Consider the following 20,526-nt stretch of genomic DNA (forward strand, 5'->3'; position numbering starts at 1 on the left):
TGGAACCTTGTAATTTTTTTATACCCATGTCTGTTAATACTTAATTCAGTAGATGTCACTAAATTGAACAGCATTTATTCCTTAAAGTAGAATCAAGTTCAATACCAGGTTAAAAATGTTGGAATTAGCACCTTAGTGGATTTAAAAGTATCTGATGAAAAATGAGGCTTTCACAACCTGTCGCCAGGAAATACTTTAAAGAGAACAGAATATTGCTCACTTCTAAAACAGACTATGAAGACCATAAAGTGATTACTAAGGGCAAATCTCTAAAACTTTGTTCAATATCTTTGGTGGCCTTTTGTATGAGATTATATGGGTATTACTCTTACAAATATGTTAGAGATGTTGTGGCCAGTGAGACTTATGAAGAAGTTTATCTTCCAGATATTATATAGAGATTTGAGTCTACTGAAACGGAATTAATAATGTTTTTTTGAAAGTTCAGTTGATTCACTCATGTTTCCTTGTTAATCTAGTAGTCTTTATATTTAAATAGTTATGAATCCTTGGAAGCTCACATTTCTAGTAATTGCAAGAACGTCATATGCTGGTTAAAAATCATTGGCTTATTATAGAATTTACAGCACACAGAATTGTTTCTAGTTTTAGTTCCACCTACAGAAAATGAATTAATTTATAATATATAACTAAAGTGTATTCAGTTGCTTTCTAACCCAGACTGTTAACCTGAGTTAATGACCATAACATGAGAATCAGTATTTTCTTGTTTCATTGCCTTATATTAAGGAAGATCTTTGAATGCCTTCAAATCCTTCAAAAATTATTTGCTATTTACTACTTACCACCCCTACTTCATAACCCATGATATAAGGAAGTTCCCAAAACTGTGTTTCTGCTTTTATCCACTGCTGCCTTTAGCTCTTTATTTTCATTTATGGAATTATTACAAATTTGAGACAACTGAAGTTAAATTATTGATTGTTAATATGAATTTTCATTAAATGATAATAATAGTATTTAGTGTAAAGTTGTGAATTGTGGTATCTATTTCTAAAGCATATTTATTATTTATGACTTCATGCATGAATTCAGATAAACATTTTTTATGAACTCTGCAATTTCACTGATTTTCTATTTATGGCATGTGATGGACCATCTCAGTTACTTATTGCTACTTCTGTTTTCTGATAGGTGATTTGAAATATTTTATAGAACATAATTCCCAATAATAAATTGTCTTGTCAGTACGCAGATCCCCCTATTTGCATATGAATATGGAATTATATAGAGACCATCCGTTCTTCTCAAATTTATGCAAGCAAAAATCCATGTTCATTAAAGTTTTAAAAGAGCGAATAGTAAGGAACGTATCTCAACAGCTGTAGACCAGAATTTACGAGAATAACTGTAGGTGTTGGGTTTGTTTATTAAACCAGCCCTAGTTTTGATCTTGTTTGTAGTATAGGAAATAATCATTAACACATTACAAAACATTAGCAAAACCCATCCGATGATGACATTTTCAGCTAACTTGTACCTGTAGGACCACTTGAGCTTTTGCTAGATCCATTAAACTTGTCAAAGAAACAGTGGAAGGAGTGATACCTGGAGTACAGTTTATTAAACTTGTCTGGAAAATTGTAAGTCTGTCATTCCAATTTCTAAAGCAAAAAGCCATGTGGGACTAAGTACAATGCCATGAGAGGTGTTTGCACCGTCTGTATGCATCAACATAGATTCCTCAGATAGGATCCTAGGCTCCGTCCGTGGGTACGGGAAGCCAGTTCAGAGTTCCTACTCCAGAGGCGGGAGAATGATAGTCAAGCAGTTGGCATGAGGGAGCTCACAGACAGGATGAACGGGGTTTATATAACCTCATCCATATGCAAACCGTCCAGTGAGTTGCCAGAGCTGTGCCAGCATGCCACCCCCTCAAGTAACGTCTTTATTATTCATTGAAAGATGCCGCAGTTTTCTTTTGGTGTTGCAGAGCCTGTGTTAGCAGGGAATAAATATTACAGAAGGTGGTTATAGTTTTTATGTAATAAAGCAAGTTCCTACTGAGAATCTGACTTTGTCAGGGAACAGAGAGTGCTGGTTGTTCCCTAATGGCAGTGAGCTGTGCCCTCATGGTGCACAGTCCCATGGAGTCTACACCCAGTGCTCAGAGCCAGGTGGTGGTAACATGCTCCATTGGCCACTCTAGAGAGACCCCTGAGAGATGACTCAGGTCCAGTGTCCATTGAGGGATCCCAGCCAGGAGCAAAAGATGATGTAACATGGGTACCTAATCTGTGCAGGAGGCAGGGCTGAAGATGAGGCTGGAAAAAAGCCACTATGTGTATATGAAGGGTCCATCCAGGTGATGAGCTACCTACAGTGTCAGTCCAGCACCCATCAAGTAGTTAGGACCAGAGGCAGGGCCAGAGACTGGCGCTGCTGTAGCCTTTCTGGATCAGGGACTGACAGCCCCTAACTGAGCTGAAATGGTGTCCTGGGCTGTGGGCACAGTGAGGAAGGCCTGGCGGGATGCTGGGTATGGGCAGCAAGGCCCATTGGTGCCCTCAGAGCCCTGACACCTCTGGGTTTTAATCATTATTATGATTTTGTTTAAACATATCAGTGAAATGTGGTAAATTGTGTCTGATTTATATGTTATTCATTTCTGAGATTTTGAATGTTCTAGGAAAGAAATAGGCGAGGGGTAGTTCAGTGTTACTTTTTAGCAAAGATCTTCAAGTTACCTCTGCTCCCATTTAAACATACTTTTTCCAGGACAGAGTTAGAGTATCATCTTTACAATTAGCTGCTGGTTAACATTGAAGAGCTAATGCATGTAGTAGATATATCCCTGTATCTAACCTATAAAAATGTTGAAGTTAGGATTACCTGAAATACCTAAATCCAACCTATTCTTAACTCTAGACAAATCTCAGGGGGTAATTTAATCTCAGATAAGTAATTTAATTTTAAAATGAACATTTTTTACCTATTTTAAAAGGCCTGAAAGGGCAAAAGGGAGAAAAAGATAAGTAAAAGGCAGATGTGAAACAAAACAAGAGATTGTGGTAGCTGCAGGTGAAGGATGACAAAAGAGCAAATGATCATAATTTACAAGGACAATAAGTAGATGTGAAATAAATAGGGAGTGTAGAAAAGGAATTATAAAATAAAGCCAGACAGAACGGGAAGAAGAGTAGGGAATTCATCTGATCAGATGTTCAAAGGAGGAGTTCACTCTAAAATCTGGTGCATGGGAGCAAGGGAGCCTCTGAGTCCAACTAGGCAAAATAAAACTGAAGACAAAGTGCCACACTGTCTCAGGTTGAATCTGGTTTGTAGAATAACCCCAGGAGAAATCTTTAATCTTCCATCATGTATACTTTCAAGGTTAAGGATTTCAAAGATATGACAATCTACTGTAGGGTCAGTACAGGTGTCTCATTTCCACAGCTCTCCACAACAGGACCTTGCAGCAGTTACTAAATCTATAAAAATATGGTTACTATTTAACAGCTCTGTTTAACTTGTTGAGATATTTCTGTGCAGTCACCGTTCTTTCAAACCTTTTTTGAGCAGTTTCTTCAAATATTTCTCTGTTACCCATTTCTGCATGTTTGCTAGTCCAGTGTTGCTTAGTGCAGGGCTGTGCAAAGATTTGCTCAAATTTGAAATTGTGTATTTTTTTTTGTTGTTGTTGTTGTGACAGAAATTCTAGCATAAAAGATTGGGCTTGCATAGTATTTTTAGCAAGACTATGTAGTATATATTTATATATATATACATACATATATATATATAAACTTAGTATACTTGGTTTTAACTTTATAAAATCTTTACTGAATTAAATACAAAATTTCGATTGGTCATGGTGTCATGTAAATTTTCAAGGTTTTTTTTTCTTGCTAGACGAAAACAGTGAAAATGATTACTCATAGGTGGTGAGTGTAGTGTTACTATTATCCTGTAAAAGTTCCTGAGGCAAGCACAGAAATTGCTCTAAGAAACTAACTCCTTTTTTCAGAAAAGGTTTTTAGCTTTCATTGAAGCCAGAATAAGGATGTACACGTTTACCCCTTGGATGTGAATACAATTCCTGAAAAAATGACAGACAACTGAAAGCTCTTTGAAGAGCTTACACTAGATAGAGTAATTTCATAGTATAGTGGGGATCCACTGAGATTTAAATTCATATCACCTGGCTCAACAGTGCCTCCAGCAGTAGAAGCTCCTTAAGTGCTCATGAAGAGGTGAAAAAATGCAGCTGAATTCTAAGTGCATCTTAAGTATATCTTCCGAAATGCAATACGAGGTTACGGTAACCTATTATCCTTATGGTGGCATCCAAAGTGCATAGAGACATTCCCTCCACTTCCTCCATTTCCCATGGAACAGAGTTACAGAGGGAGGGTGGAAGTTGAATCCAGCTCTTCCTGCAACCTTCTTTCTCCCAGCATATTTCATCAGCCACCAAACTGGCAGAAAAATCCATGAAGGACTATTAGGCATAAAGACACTATTCCTCTTCCAGGATGGTACTGAGCTGCAAATTTCTGGAAACTGGGAAAATGCTAGGAAAGAATCACAGTATGTCCATCTTACACTTATGCTCTTCTGTAGACATAGAATAGTAGCCACTGTGAGTGAACCTGGTGAATGGATGAAACTAGATGAGGCTGTGGTGTGATCCAATGCAGTTGGTCCTGTGGTCTCACAATGAAACATCCACCTGTCCTTAAATAATTCTTGCAATTCAGTAGGTTGCACCATGTATTTCTGTTATGTAAGCCAAGGATATAAATCTGTCTGAAGTTGTGGCTATTACAATGCTATACAATATAGTTTGATTTTCCTGTTGTCTTTAGAAAGAAAATATTCCTCAAATTTATTTGATTAAAATACAAAATCAGCATCTAGAATGTCTAACTGTATCTCAAGTAATCTTGCTGTATGTTCATGTGTGTTACCATATACTGTATTTATACTGCGCAGCATCATAGTAATAACAGTCTTGAATAGAACAAGGTGCCCTGAGTCCTAGTCCAGTGGCCATGCCCTAGAAAACAGATGTTTTAATTTTCCAGTAAGATCTGTCCCTCATTCACTGAACAGGATGGGTTCTGAAGGAGGCTAAATCAAAGTTGCCAAAGCAATCAACCAAACGTGAAAAGTATCCTAACTTTGAAGTGTCTGTAATAAATATATGTTTCTTGATGGGTTGGAGTACTTCAACGGAGCTGTTCCTGGGTAAATAATACATCAGCAGTCAGAAACACAAAGTTGCAGAAAGGCCAGTGGGATTCACAAGTACAGTTCACTGTTGACAAATCATCTGTCAAGTAAAATGAATTGTCTTTGTCGACTTTATATTTATAATTATTATAGATATAGTAGTTGTACTTAGTGGTAATGTTAAGTTACAATAACTATTGGTATAAAAATCAGAAAGGAACTGTGAGGATGATTTTCCTAGTCAATGAGGGTTGTTCCATTAGCCTTCATTAGCTGTGATCTGAGAATTATTTTTGTGTGTTCTGAGCCACACATAAGCAATGGAATGTAACCTTTAGATTATAGATACTAGTTAGTGTTATTTAAATTCAAGCTGTTTCTATTGATTTTGTTTTGTTTCTTTATATGCCATGAAAAATATCTCTAAAAGTACTTTCAGGAAAATATTCAGCATTATCGAAGATGATCATCCAAAGTGGCATCATCATCCAAAGAGTTAGGCTGCTGACAGAAGTTACAGATTTTATGTAAGGCATCCAGTTTTTTCAGAGTTTTATGAAAAAGATCATTTAAAATCTAAGCATTTTGAGTAGCCTAATAGTATAACTGAAATGCATAAGATAAAGCAAAATCTTGCATACACTTCTTGGAACCTACTATACTTGTCCCATAATAAACTTTCTTTAATTATATTGGTCTGCTGGATGTTAGGCATAATTTTTCTCATACACCATCCTGTTCCTAGCTATTCTTATCTCTTCTCCAGGAATACATGTTGTTACATTAGTTTATTCACCAGAATACCCAGTCACACTAACTCGGCTGTAGCACAAGTTCTGTCACAATATCAAGAGATAACTTTTTTATCCAGCTAAAATCATATATACAAAGAAGAAAATTGAATCCCATTTAGTGTTGGACAAGGCTGAAAGCTTTAATTAAAAAAAACCCAAAAGTTTACAGTACTTACTCTAGTATCATTTTCTCCTGCAGCTCTGTTAAAGTCTGCCAACTTAAAAGATTCATCCTTTCATATTGTGGTATAGTCTTCACTCAGAAATCTTTTGGTCAGTACCTACCACAGTTCTCCAGGTTTTGATTCCTTAGCACCAGAAATGTTTAGCAGTGTTTGACAGGTGTTGGCCTACCTGACCTAAGAAAATGGTTTATAATAATCTATTCATAATGACTGGAGGAGCACCTCCTCTACAAATAATTACTGCATTTCTTTCTTTCCCTCACTTGAAAAATCAAGATAGAAAAATCCGCATTGTTAACAGGAGAGATAATAGAGACCTTAAATTCCTTTGTATTTAGAGCGAATCTGCCTTACAACATGTTTGAAATCATGTGCTCTCTGATATCACAGATTCAGTCAATTCCAAACCTCACAATAAAGATATTCTGAGTCTCATTGGGAACGAGACGTCTTGTAGAAATTATCGTATAGCATACCAGATGGCATCTTACTTGCAGACATCACTTCGATGTGCTGCTTCTATTGCCTTGGAGAAGAAAGAACCAAGTATTGCTATCCCTGTAAGAGACTTCTACATCAGTTTTCCCATACAGGAATAGGTATATCTTTTTTTTGATTGTGGTAGCACAGAATGATTATGCTCTTTGAAATCAGAAAAGCACAGTAGTCTAAATATGTTGCAGGTGAGACCATCTCATACTGTCTGCATGGCATTTTTCAGTATCAGGACCAGCTTTAGGCATAAGCAAAGTAGGCATTGCCTGCAGCAGCACACTGGTGGGGCTGGCACTGAATCATAGACTAGTAAAATTAAGAGATAGCCTTCTAGTCTCAAAGCAATAGCACCTGCTTCCAGGTTCTGATTGCACTGGCTCAGAAAAACTGTCCAAGCAGCCCAGCTATAATGTCTCCTGGGCTGATAAAGAAACAAAGAGGTCTAAAGAGATGCAAATTCCCATAAAGACTCGATCCTAATGTCCATATTCCTGGCTTTGCCTACTACTACCTTTGGCAGAAGAAGGAGGGAAAAAAGTCTTGCACATGACAGGATACTTCAGCAATGAGACGATAGTCAAGGATGAGGACAAGGCAGCAAACTGACTGTGTTTCTTCTTATTTTCTTTCCCCTTGCTGAGCAACCTTATGTTGTGTTGATGGCTTCAGACATGTAGTTATACTGGCAGAGGACAGAGTTGGAGGGAAGTGCGCAGTGAGACCAGCAGTGCTATAATCATCCAGTGCTGGGGCCATGGAGATATTTAGACACAGTACCAACAGCTACATGAGGAAATGTGTCTGGGGAGCCACTCAAAAACTGAATTTTGCCTATACTGTTGCTAGGCATTGAGCCAAGCACTTCTCAATGCTGGCAGCATAACTTCCGAGCTGTTTATAGTAAGGTAAGGAAGAAGCAGTTTTACCATGAAACTGGTATATTGATTGTTGGCTGTGCCTTATTGTGGGCAGAACATTTTTGTTATTGGGGGACATAGGATGCAGAGACATTTGTTTCTATGCATGTATGGGAAATACAGAAGCCAATCATACATAATTCTTTCAAAGAGTGGGATTGTGTTTCACCAGGTCTTTCCAATATCAATTTGGGGAAAGGGGAAGACAAAGTCAGGAATCCTTTTCAAATAAATTCATGATTTCTCAGTCAGCTAAGAAAAATTCATCAAGGATTTATTTCTCATCTTGTTTAAGATAGTTTTCTCAATTTTTTCTCTGAAGAGCTTGCCCAGCCTTCAAAATTTGCTTACCCAAGGGAAGGCCACTATATTTCAACCTAACATAGCCTACCCTCCCCCTTACAACCTTGCTACTGACTAGGCACAACCCTGAAGAGATTGCTCCATCTATGTACAAAGATATTGATTCAAAATAGAAAAAACTCAGCAAATTAGGGAGCATTTACAGACACGTGTGAACATATGTAATTGTGTCTCCTTGAGACCTAGATTCCTATCAATTTGGTATATGTACTTTCTCTTAGAAAAAAAGAATTATCCATTAATCTGTTTGAGGTACATTTAGCTATTTGTGCACACTGCACTTACCAAATATGTTCTATATTGCATATATTCACATGCTATTGTTATTAAATATGTGAGGAAACTTCTAAGTTTCTTCAGCAATTACATATTTACCATTTTTTTTATAAGCTTTCAGTACTTTTTCAAGAGACCTAATAAACATTTCATACTTCATGTAGCAATGTATCAAATCAGTAAGAAGACCTGGAATAATGTAAGACCTCATAAGAGATCTCTCAGACCATTTTCCAACCTCATGAAAGATCTTCTATGGCTCAACTAAAATTATTTTGCAAAATCATTATGGACTTCAGTTTGCCTAAGATGTTCCACAAATCCAAGTGGAAATATCAGAATGAAAAGTTATCCAGTTTTAGTCTGAGGACTAGTCAGGTTGGAGCTGAAATTCTTATAATATTATTAATTTTAAATATACAGCTAAGTTTAGAGTCTGTTATGCGACTGCTCAAGGAGCCTCTACATGTCTCTTGCAGAGACTTTGTATTATAACGTGTTGGTCATACTGTAGGTTTGGAATTCTATGAAACAATTTTCTGCCATAATATCATCAATCCCAAATGATGCCCTTGATAGATGTCTGTAATTTCCTTATGCCTGGAATTAAATTCCTCCTTAGAGATGGTCATTGTTTGAAATTCACAATGGACAAGAAAACCAAAGAAAAGTAATTAATGTGTTTAATAAATTAAGTTCTACTGGACAGGATTCTTAGAATTGTACCCTGAATATACCCATTTTCTGCTTTTTTTGCTAAGTTCTTTGATCCTGTTATGAAAAGCAAAAGTTTAGTAAATAGTTCTCTCAGGCCAAAGGTGTAAAATATTTCTGTCTTGAGAGAAACTGTCTCAAAAATGGAACATTGAAGGAAAACACATTGTGAAGTATTTGGTTTGTTGTACAGAAAAAGAACTTTGCTTTCATTTTAAATCCAGCATCTTTATTAAATCTTTTCCAGTTATAGTTGATAAAATATGCATCCTCTCTAGAAATCATGCAAATCTTATATGCCTGCTATCATTCACATTTTTGTAAGAAAAGGATATAAATTTAAAATTTTATTTAGTAAAAATATTCTTTTAATTATTCATTTGAAATGGTGACCTTTTCATGTTGAATTATTATATGTTGTCATGAAGTTTTTCTTGTGTCTTATAATATTTTACGGTTGAAGAATTCATGCAGATAATCAAATTACTTTGACTAAAATTGTTGTGCCGTTTATGTCTTTTGCTGTACTATAGAAGAGAAACTGTGAAATGTATTCATCATTGATTCATTAAAGGGTTTTGCTATTATAAAAGCAGAGATGAAGACCACTACCTATCTTGTATTAAAAGGGGAAAGAGGAAGGCATAGTAAACCATGTTATAGGCTATGGTTTATGTATTGCATTTCTTAATGTCTTGTGAAATGTAAAAATCTACAACAAACAGAAATGTAAAGCATAACTGGTATGAAGATTCTATTCAGATTTAAGTGCTTTAGGTTGCTTTTGAATCTTGCTATTTTCTGCATTTGTTTTGACTGCTCTCATCATTCAAGATTGACGCTTGGATGGGTGTGTAGGAGGAAGCAGCAGCAGCAGGCTTACAGCTTGCAGACAAAAAAAAAAATCTGCCTTATCTGATGGCTATTATTGAAAATGCGAGGTGTAGCCTAGGCTGGGTAATGAAGGGGAGAGAGCGAGGGGGAGCAAGAAGCATGGAGCTGCATACTGATGAGTGTAGGAGTACTTGATAAAAAGAATTCTTGCTGCTGGCAGTGCATTGCTCATTGTGGAGTATTCCAACAATCACATATAACGGAGAACAGCTTAGCTGACATTTTTTTTTTTTTTTTTTTTTTTTTTTTTTTCATACTGTATGACGTACTGGTCTGTAGTAAAGATTAATAACTAAGAAATGTAGAGCTAGGATCAGATCTTACGCTATATACTGCCCTGCAAACTATGTTTTACTTCTGACTTTTCTGCTTGCTGAAAACATTAATCTGTCAAGCTGGCGGGCTCCTTTGATACCAACTTTCCCAGGAACACAATGTGGCAATGCCACCTCTCAGCCCAGGACTACCGCTATTATCCAGTGGATGGTTATTCGTTGCTTAAACGCCTCCCTCTTCACCCTCCTACAGGACCCCGATGCCCTGTCCAGACAATGGGACAATGGTTGGAAAATATTGGGCTACCTCAGTATGAAAACCACTTGCTGGCTAATGGATTTGACAATGTGCAATTTATGGTAAGAAATCTTCTGTGCATAGCTGTGTATATATACACTGTAGCTGTCTTTTTTGTCTGTCTCTTATGTGCTCATAAAATTCTTAGAGCTAGTCTGCAATGCACTAAAAGATCTATTTAGTGTTTCACTTTTCTATGTCTAGCTAAACTAATATATAAACTGCCATTGTATAAACTTCCAGAGTATACACATTACAAAATATTATAGACAAAAATATGGTAAAAGAAAAGCTGAATATTAAGATTATTTCTCCCCTTCATCAATCTTCAGATTGAAAAAGATGCTCAGTTCTTTTAATCCATTGCAGGATTTTCACAGTATGTAAAGCTGTAAACACCTCTGTCTGCAGTACATCACATTATTGTTTTTATTTAAATCTTAACATAATTTTAATAATAATTAAATAACATGCAATGCCATTCTTGCATTGACAGGTATTTTAATAACAGAAAATTATTTAATGAAGTGTGCTCTCTATGCACATGATTCTTGATGTCTCAGTTAAATGTTTTTGCATCTTAGATAATCAGGCTGTGGGATTCACTTGTTGAAACTTATGTTCTGTGTGGAAAAGTAATGCATTCCTTTTAATAGTTCCATTTTCATGTTTTAATTCTAGGCATTTATCAGGAACATAGAAATGAAATAGAATTTTATGTACTTGAGGATTTACAGTATTACCATGCAGTGTAAAGTAAGAGAGATTTGCCATGCACAAACTTTCCATTGAAATGAATGTTGACAGTAAAGCAAGCTGCTTACTTGTAAGGTTGTTATATAATCACTTTTTGACCTGCTTCAGTATTCCCATTATTTGAACCTCTTGCAAAAATCCTGACTACATTTCTTATAAAGTATCAGAGCTTAAAATATTATTAATAATTCTTTTTTAAAATATAATTAGTAATCATAGATATCCTGGAACAGTTCTAACTAACTTATCATAACTTACACTTAGCATATAAGAAACAGAAGTGAAACAGCATGAATGTTACGGCTATAAAATCATCACAAGTTGTGTTCTTCCTATTTCTTTTGCCAATATTATTATATGCCTTTAGGTTACTGATCAGAAAATTAAGACACAGATCACTGCCATTTCCACATTATAATAATATAGAGATTTCTTCCTGTTTTTACATGGCTGCCATGTGATCTTTTGCTTATATCAGTAAAAATCATTAGAATCTTCCTTTAAATATTGTTGAAAACAAAGCTGCAAGGGTGTGCTGTCAGCTCAGCAATGTAAAAAGAAAAAAAAAAATCCAAAATGCGTTTCAAGCTACAGTTTCCCAAAATGTAATACATATTCTTATATATGTTGTGGCGTTAGTTACATAAATAGCTGATCATTTAGTCTTAAAGAGATTACAGAAGGAAATTTTTCACAGGAGGCTGTAGGTGGCATAAATGCAGAGGGGTACACCTACCACAGGTAAATGATGAGCACCAGAGGAGCCAAAGAAACTGCCTTGGAGGGCTTTCCAGTCGTCCCCCGTCTATGCAGAGGCCTGAGCCATGTTCGGGGGGAATTTATAAGACTTTCATTTCCTGCATCTCTTATTAGTATACTTATGTAAACATACAAATTATATCTGAGATTCTGTTATTCAATATGCAAATCAAACTTTTCAGGTATCAGGCAGATTAAGTTATGCCTGCATAATTGCCTATTAGCTAATGTTTTCCCGTCATTTTAATTTAAGTCTTTTCTGAAGTGGTTTGTTTTTAAATACATATTGCAGGTAAAATACATAAATTCTCTTAATATTAGTTGAGGTATTATGCGTATGTGAATGGAAGATTACTCTTAAATCCAATGGTTAAACAAAAAGCTGGAAAATTGCCTCATAATAAAAATGTATAGTTTTAGTAATTTAATATGTCCTAATTGATTGATTTTACACTGTTCATCATTTTTGTTTTTACCAGAAACTGAATAGTTCCTATATTTTATCGGAAATAAAAATGATCAGAAAACACCAATTTCTTTTTATAATATTCTTCTGAATATATCAATATTATGTAAGGGATGCCTCTCCAGAAAATTTAAATTACTGTTTTTAAAAAAATTTTCCATTCTAGACAAAATACTAAAGAGAAAATTGGAAACCATCTAAAAAAAATGAGAGAAGACCTGCTATGCTAAGATAAAAATTCAGATTACTCCAAACTTAAATGTGTTGTAGTCTTCCTTAATATGAGAACTGCTTTACCTTCATTAAAATTATTTACATATTAATCTATATTTTAAAATCTTAATAATTGTTGCAGATAGGTTAGTTACTTTACATGGAATAACTCTAATACTTCAATGCAGTAAAAATCAGTTAGACATATTTCTTCTTCATTCTGTGCCATATTACTGCTTTTGTTTTTCTGGAAGCACATTGTGACCTGCATTTATTCATTCTGTTGCCTAAGCAACAACCATCACACTCCTATTAAGTATAATTTAGTAGTACAGGTCTTACTAGATGTTCAGAACAGGAGAGGGAATATCACAATGTTATAATTAATGTCCATGGAATAACATACATCTAAGAACGAATAGATCCAATTTATACTACTCAACAACAAAATTTGATTAATTAAATTAGCATTTTAATAAAAAGATGGTTTTTAGATAAAAAGATTTCATGGTTAATCATTCATTAGATCGTAGAAATTAACTTCTTGGTTTTAGACCCCCCCTGGGCATTAAGAAAGTTATTCACTAGACTGTGCTTGGAATTAGGAATATTTGTTTATGTTACCTGAAGTATGTGGACTTTATAGTAAGAAACAACCTGTTTCCTATTAACTTTGCAGTATGAATATTTTCCCTAGTTCATAGATATATATATATATTTTAAATATATTGAAACATATTAAAAAATTAGTTGTGCTTTCATTAACTACTTTATTTCTACTTACAGTGTATTTGCGCACATGAGAAGTGCAATTCCTACCTACTATTAGTGTCATGCATGAATGACACTTGCATAATGTTTAATAGGCCCAAGGCAGATTCAGTCCCAAGACTTGGTTTATGTGTGCCTGTAGGAGTAGAATCATACTTGAATATGTGTGTATATTTATATGGAATCATTATTAACTTTGATAATTTGTTGTGTAATGGGCTGCAGTGTCCTTCAGATGTAAAAATTTGTATTGACTTTGTGCAGAGATACTCTATATTTGAAGATGCAGATGACGTAGCAGTTTCATAATGTGAAGGCTATTTTGCAGTTAAACTAAATCTAAATTGCAAGAAAACAAATAGATCAGTCATAAATTGCAGTATATAAACTAGACATAAACAATAAGGAAACCTAATGAATCAGTGAACATCTTTTTGATGCATAGATCCATGGATATCCCTGGGACAACCTAAAATCTTTATGCAGACTTGCAGGCCTACATAACTGAGTACGCTGAGAAAAAAATTAAATTGCAGAGAAATAGATGAAAATATACAAATGTGTGAGGTCACTAGGTCCTTGCATGCAGCTTTTTACAACTCTCGAGCTTCATCAAAAACTCCATTCTGGATTCACAGAGATAAAAGCAGTTCAATCAAATCACTGCCCAGTGGGAACTAGTTCTGATTAAGGACTGCATATGACTATCTATTTATAGGTTGTTCTAATCATTTAAGGTATTCTGAAATTTTATCACTTGCTTAATATTGCAATTTAATGAAGATAATATCTCTTTAAAGGATTTCTAAAACACTGTATGAGAGAAACAAGTACCAGGCAATCAAAAGGTGTTAACAGAAAAATATGGAGCATTTTATTTTATTTTTTGACATTCCAAAATATTTTTCACTAGTAACAGTTAATAACCTGAATTGGCATTTAGACACTAGACTTCCATTGCTGCTGTGAGCTTGCAGACATATACCCCTTCAAGTACTTAAATGGTTTGCATTGCCTGAGGATCTAAGTATTGCTTAAGTTTGTTTTTTTCAATTCTCATTTTTTCACTGTTGGGAAACTGAGGCATAGCATGACTGCAGGGTGGAATTTAAAACTGCTTATACATTTGAGATAAGAGGCACTAGTTCTTAAAATAGCTACTAACATAATGTTTAACAGATCAATTAAGTTGTTTAAACATAGGTATCTAGTACCAATTGAGAACCTGTAATGAATCCAGGAGATCCAGGCAGGGCTGACAGATATTACTGAAGACCAGAGACAGCCAGGCCCTTCATGATTGGCATCTGGAGTCCAAGTGGGATACCACTGAGCATCTCAGATAGGTTTAGAGTCCCAATGCTTGTGCAGCTGAAATGAATCTTAAATGCTGTATGTCACACAGAGCTTGTGACATATCTAGGAACTGAATATAGATGCTTGAGTTTCCACCTAGTATCTTAGTTGCATATGCATTTCTTTCCCTTCTAATAATCCTGTGAGCTTACCTGCACAACTATGAAAGGCATGGACTACCTTCACAATTCCCTTTAGCTGCCTGTTTTAGATTTAGTTTTGAGTTCAGATTTTACTTTTCCTTCTTCCTTCCTCTCCCTCTTTATTTCTTTGTTTCTTTTCTTTCATTTTTCACTAGGTCTGGATGTTTATTAATTAGCTGAAATTTATCTGTAGACTATCCTCTCTCAGTTGTCATTTTCCGGGATTTGCCTGGGAATACCCAGTAATTCTTACCTTTAATGTCTCTGGAGGATCTTAAACTCTGTATCAAGTATAAAGGACAAAAGCCATTTTATTTCTTTAGGGTGAAATGCACCTGAACTAAATTATCTATTTGCATTGGCTCCAAGTCCCACATTTGTAGAGACCACCACAGCTTTTATCCAAAAATACCTGGTGCAGAGATTGATGATTTGGGCATTAGACGAAAGCTTGAAAGAGTGAGTCAGTCTGCCAACACCTTTCTTAAATTACCCATGCTGCAGATGATAAAAAAAAAAAAAAAGGCCAATGTTTAACAAGGGTTCTAGTCTGTAGTGACTTTAGTGACTTTCAGAATCAACTTCTAACATGCCTAGGAGAGCTGATCAACCTTTGCAACATACAGGCTCTGAGCTTTTCAGGTCCATAATGGCTACTGCAGAGACTCATCAGGGCACTCGTGCATCATCTGAAGTGTAAGAAGATTTACAGAGCAGTGTCTGTGTGTAGAAATAAATAACTGTTTAAGACAACGTTAAAACTATCAGTCAGTGATATGCAGCAAGACACATTTTTAGCAGAGTAGAAGGAATACAAGTCCCACTGATGCTGAAATAAGCTGTGGTTTAAGATCTAGTAAAATCTTAGAAAATATGCCTGGAACATGAGTTTCAATCACCTCATTTGGACCTCACTTGCAAATCCCAGGACTTGCTTTTAGTTTCATGGCAGATTTACAGAACTTGACATTAAAACTGTGGAGCTCCTCTCAGTGCCAGTGTGGCTCTGGCTTCTTTCCTGAGCAAAGTGGTTCTTTGTCACTCGACTCTTTTCTGAGTCTTCCTCTCCTTCGCCTAGGCAACCCTTTGCAACTGTGGCTCCTGAGGCAGGCCAACTCCTCCCTTAGTCCAACCTGTTAGCCAAACATAGAGTGGGGCAGAGTTAAAGTCCAAATACAGACATCTACATGTGTACCAGTCAGGTGTTCAGGACTCAGTTTAGTTGCCCATGTATTGGAATAACTTGAGATGTCTGAGACATCTCTGTACACCTGGAATATATCACACAGGATCTATGGAAAACCCATACTAGTGTGGAGCTTCAGTTGGTTTCCAGGCAATGTACATTTGCAGCACTTCAGGTGACTCTAAATTCATATCTGTGGGCAACTAGGTGAAGCACCTAATAATCCATTAAAGCCAGTGGAGCATACAATGAAATTTAGCAGACTGGCTGCCTAACAATTTAGGATAAATTAAAGTAGATTCATCTGGCCAGCTGAATCACTGTCTAGGCTATAGACAATGATTTTTTTACTAGGTCTCCTTAAGCTCTCATGTAGACACAAAAATGTAGACACAAAAAGGAAACACAAAGTATTTTTATTAAAGCTTTTTCTCCTCCCTCAGAACATCCAGGCCTGAGGCTTCAAGATCTTCTTTTTCATCCTAGTAGGGATTTGTACTATAAAACCTGCAAATTAGAACTCAGGTGGGTGCCAAAGATGAAGATTTTGCTTGTCATCCTGCAACAGCAGCAAGTCTAACAAATAATCCCATTCCACATACTCCAGTTAATGCCTCTGTCATGGTATTCCTCAAGCTGATCGAGAGACAGAAGGGCTTATTAATGTACTCCTCAGTATTGCATGTGTAAATTAGAGCTTGCACTGTCTTTCTGTCCTGAGGCCTCAGACCATTCTTAATCATCCTGTGTGAGTGCAAGCAGATCTGGAGAGGCAGTGTGCATTCCCCAGTGGAAAGGGATTTCATGTTTACATATCTATATATGTAATGTGTGTGTTTGAAAAACACAGGCACTGCAAGCTGGTGACTGATCCTGCACTTGACAAAGGACTTTATGAAAATTTTAGCAGTAAAGATTGTTCAACAGAAGAAAGAAAAACAAGGCAGAATTTTTATGTATTTCACTTGAACAATTGATTCATAAGGAACCCATCCACAAACAGACTGTTGACTTATATTAAGACATCCTGGGTATGGTGGATTCCTTGAGAGTCAGAGGGAGTGTGCTATTATCTAAACCTGTCTCAACAGTTGTATCTTGAAGGTATAATCAGGGATAGGTCCATCTGCCTGTTTGCTAGGTTCTCCTAAATTAACATTTAGGTGAGGGTTACTCTGGTTATTCTGGCTGTCTCCATTTAAACATTGATCCACGCAAGGTTGTACATACAAGGCACATAAACAGGACTTGATGCTGTACACTGGTAGGCAATCCAGGTGCCAGTATATGCAGAGGAAAGCCCTTCCACTCACCTCTGCCATTCAGGTTAGTGACATCTGGTGTATATGTGCCTCTTTTGGAAGCTCACTCTACAGCAATCTGAGAGAAAAGAGTTTGTCCAATGTACATAACAATGTATTTGGCTCAGTCTTACCCTCACTAAGATCAGAGGGCCAAATCCAGACACAGAAAAACCATTGCATGTACAGTAAATAGTACATTGCATGTACACTAAAAGTGAGACTATTTCATGATACATATCTGTGAGTAAGGTACTTGAGAACTGGAATTAGTCCCATCCTAACAATGTTAAATATTAATGTTGAATGTGCTCAAGCTAGAAGCCTGCCTAGTGCAGAGACTGGCCTTCATCTTTGAGTAGAAACATTGATGAGCTGTATCCTATCCTGAGACTACCTTTGTGAGGAACTGTCTGTTGGCCCTAAATATGAGTTTATGAGAAACTAGTAGCAAATTTTTCATCTGAAAGTTAGACTGATAAAGCAGATGAAGATTCCAATAATCAGAATAAAGCATGACATTTTAATAACTCTTAAGAGATGTAATGCCAATACAATGTTCTTGCTATGTACTTATTTAAGGCCAAAACTTTACAGCTGATTTTTTTTACCAAAAGGACCAATGGTAAATCTTCAAGAATTAGAAATGTTTGTGTATAGAATTATGTGTATAATGCTATTCTTCATAACTAAGGAAAGATGCAGAAAACATGACAATATGCAAAGGTCATTAAAAGTAACAGAAAGTTTAATGGTTAAGAGAGGTGGAAAGGCTAAGAGTTTTTACTCTTCAGAGCAAATTACTGAAGATTCAAAGGACAATCCGTTTATAATTGTATTTACATTGTAGGTAAACAATGGAAAGCTTTGCAATTGAAGGCAATGGTAGTCTTAAAACCAGTGGCCTGTATGTAAGAGGATGTTACAGCTTATTCTTAGTTGTTTCGTATGGGATACTTCTTAATATTTTTTTAAAAATAAAATAAAAGGAATTTTTAAAGGAACACAGTATACAGTTGTGTATATTACTGGTTTAGAACACTGTCCAACAAGAAACAATTAAATGAAATCTGGCCCAGTAGATAAATTAATCTCAAACAATGACAGATTTTGTGACTAAGTTAAAGATGTTTGAAGGACACAGCAGTACAGAGGAGCTTGATTACAGTGAGATTCTGAAGTAGTTATCAGGTAAAGATTAATGAGTACTAACAGATAACTGGAAATAAACATAAGATTCTTGGGCATGTTATCCTTTATGAAGGAAGACTGAATGATGAAAGAAAAGCTCAGGTAGTTATATGGACAAGAATTAATGCAGATGAAAAAAATATAAACAATCTAAAATAAGATATATCATGAAAGAATAGATAAATAACAAAAATACAAAAAGAAAAAAAAAATAGGAGGAAAAAAAAAAGACATTTCATTAACTATGTGAGTAAAATACATTCAGAAAAGATTTTACCAGTATGCTATAACTAAAAGGAATGTTAACAAAGTTGTGACCACCGCTAGAAGTCAGATAAAACTCATTTTAGTTTTAGCATAAAGAACAAAGTATGAGAATTAGTACAGTGTTAATGAAGACCACTGAGATATGAGAGGGAGAGCTATCAATTCTGCAAGCAGATAAGAGTACTTTGTTAACTAAATTATATGAATCATCTAGGTTAGGTGACGTTTGATGAAGAGTCTTAAGAAACTGAAAACTAGATCCTTAAGCAATCATCTCTGAGAACTTCTGGAGAATAAAGGAATTATTAGAGGACAAATAAAGTACAAATGTAGTACTAACATGTATTTCAGATCACAGGATTTATCCTCAGTATAGATTTCCTGTCTCCTGACCTCTTTGTCCTCAACCTTCCACCATACAACTAATGCCTTATTCAAAAAGGAAATGGATGGTGATGTTATTAGCAACAGATAGTTACTGTCATCAGTACTGAGTCTGGTGGGGAGAAAATGAGGAAGTGAACAGAATGTCGCAATGGGATGTAATGGGAAGAGAATAAAGCTAAATGAATTAACTGCGCAGTTGGGAAATGAACAAAGTATTTAAGGAAAACCAGTAAAGAAACAGATGTATTGTACAGCACATTGTGCCTCTCATCACGTAGATGACAAGCTTTTCTTCCATCAAAAATAATTAAAATTTTGACAACGGAGACAAGCTTAATCTTGCTAGTAAAACTACAGCTACCTTTTAAAAGCTCTTCAGGAATGAGGTACCAGAATTGCCATGCAAACAAACCATTCCCGGTACAGAGTTTCCTGACTCCTTCTAAATTTCTTGGGCACCTAAACTTTCTCACCGTCACTTTAAAGATCTTCTATTTTCCTTCATATTTGTGAAAATGCTTCCTTCTCCCACACACCATGCCCATATTTTTTTTATGGTACCAACACCCCAGCATCAGTTTTAACCCTTGTAATGACAAAGCAATGAAACCTGTGAAGCCTTTATCAACATGCTGTCCATCCTGCCTGCCCATCACAACATGCTGTTCATTCTGCCTATTCACACACGCACCCACACACGTGTGTGCGCACACATACACACGTTACACAAAAAAAGTAATTCACTAAGGTGAAAAATTCCATGTGCTCAGAAATAAAGAATTGGAGAGTTACAGCACCTGTGCAATATTGGTTCATCCCTCACATTCATATACCTTATGATACAGTTTTCAATCACAGGTTTCTAATTTTTTCCATCAAAATTCCTTTCTCGTTCAGTGTACTGAGATTTGAGTGTGCACAAACACACATTTCAAAGAACTAGCAGTCAAAAAATAAAACTTGCTTTATTTTTCTAATGTTGCATTACTTAATGATTTTACAACCTTAGCCCAATGGTTGTTTAAAACAGTTATGAGAACCCCAAACTACCTTCTTTTCTCATTCAGCAGTGATTTACACTTGTCTGGTATTGTTCATCTGGAACATTAGAACTGTGTTATCACTCGTTACCACTCTAAAGTACTTACACATCCAAACATGCTTCTCATTTGCATTTGCGTTTTAGAAACTGGGTTATGAAGAGTTAGAAAAGATAAAAGAATAACACTTCTGATGATAACTTTAACCAATTAAAAAATTAACATATTCAGTTAGAAACACTTTTGTCACGATTTTTTTGGAAGCTGAGCTGTGTGCATCAGA

At 35.8% G+C, this 20,526-nt stretch overlaps 1 protein-coding gene across 7 annotated transcripts in view; it reads left to right on the forward strand.

Moving 5' to 3' along the window:
• ANKS1B (ankyrin repeat and sterile alpha motif domain containing 1B) overlaps positions 1–20,526 on the forward strand; it is a 455,171-nt gene that overhangs the window by 244,915 nt on the left and 189,730 nt on the right. For 6 of the 7 annotated variants that reach the window (XM_026865589.1, XM_026865597.1, XM_026865606.1 and 3 more), the window contains exon 15: positions 10,363–10,469. In XM_026865589.1, coding sequence (XP_026721390.1) covers positions 10,363–10,469 — 107 coding nt within the window. Of the gene's footprint in view, positions 1–10,170; positions 10,470–20,526 lie in introns of those variants that run through there. The other variant, XM_026865613.1, reaches the window with a different exon arrangement.

The sequence above is a fragment of the Athene cunicularia genome, assembly GCF_003259725.1.
Source record: "Athene cunicularia isolate RWA chromosome 1 unlocalized genomic scaffold, athCun1 chr1_part2, whole genome shotgun sequence".
NCBI lineage: Eukaryota > Metazoa > Chordata > Aves > Strigiformes > Strigidae > Athene > Athene cunicularia.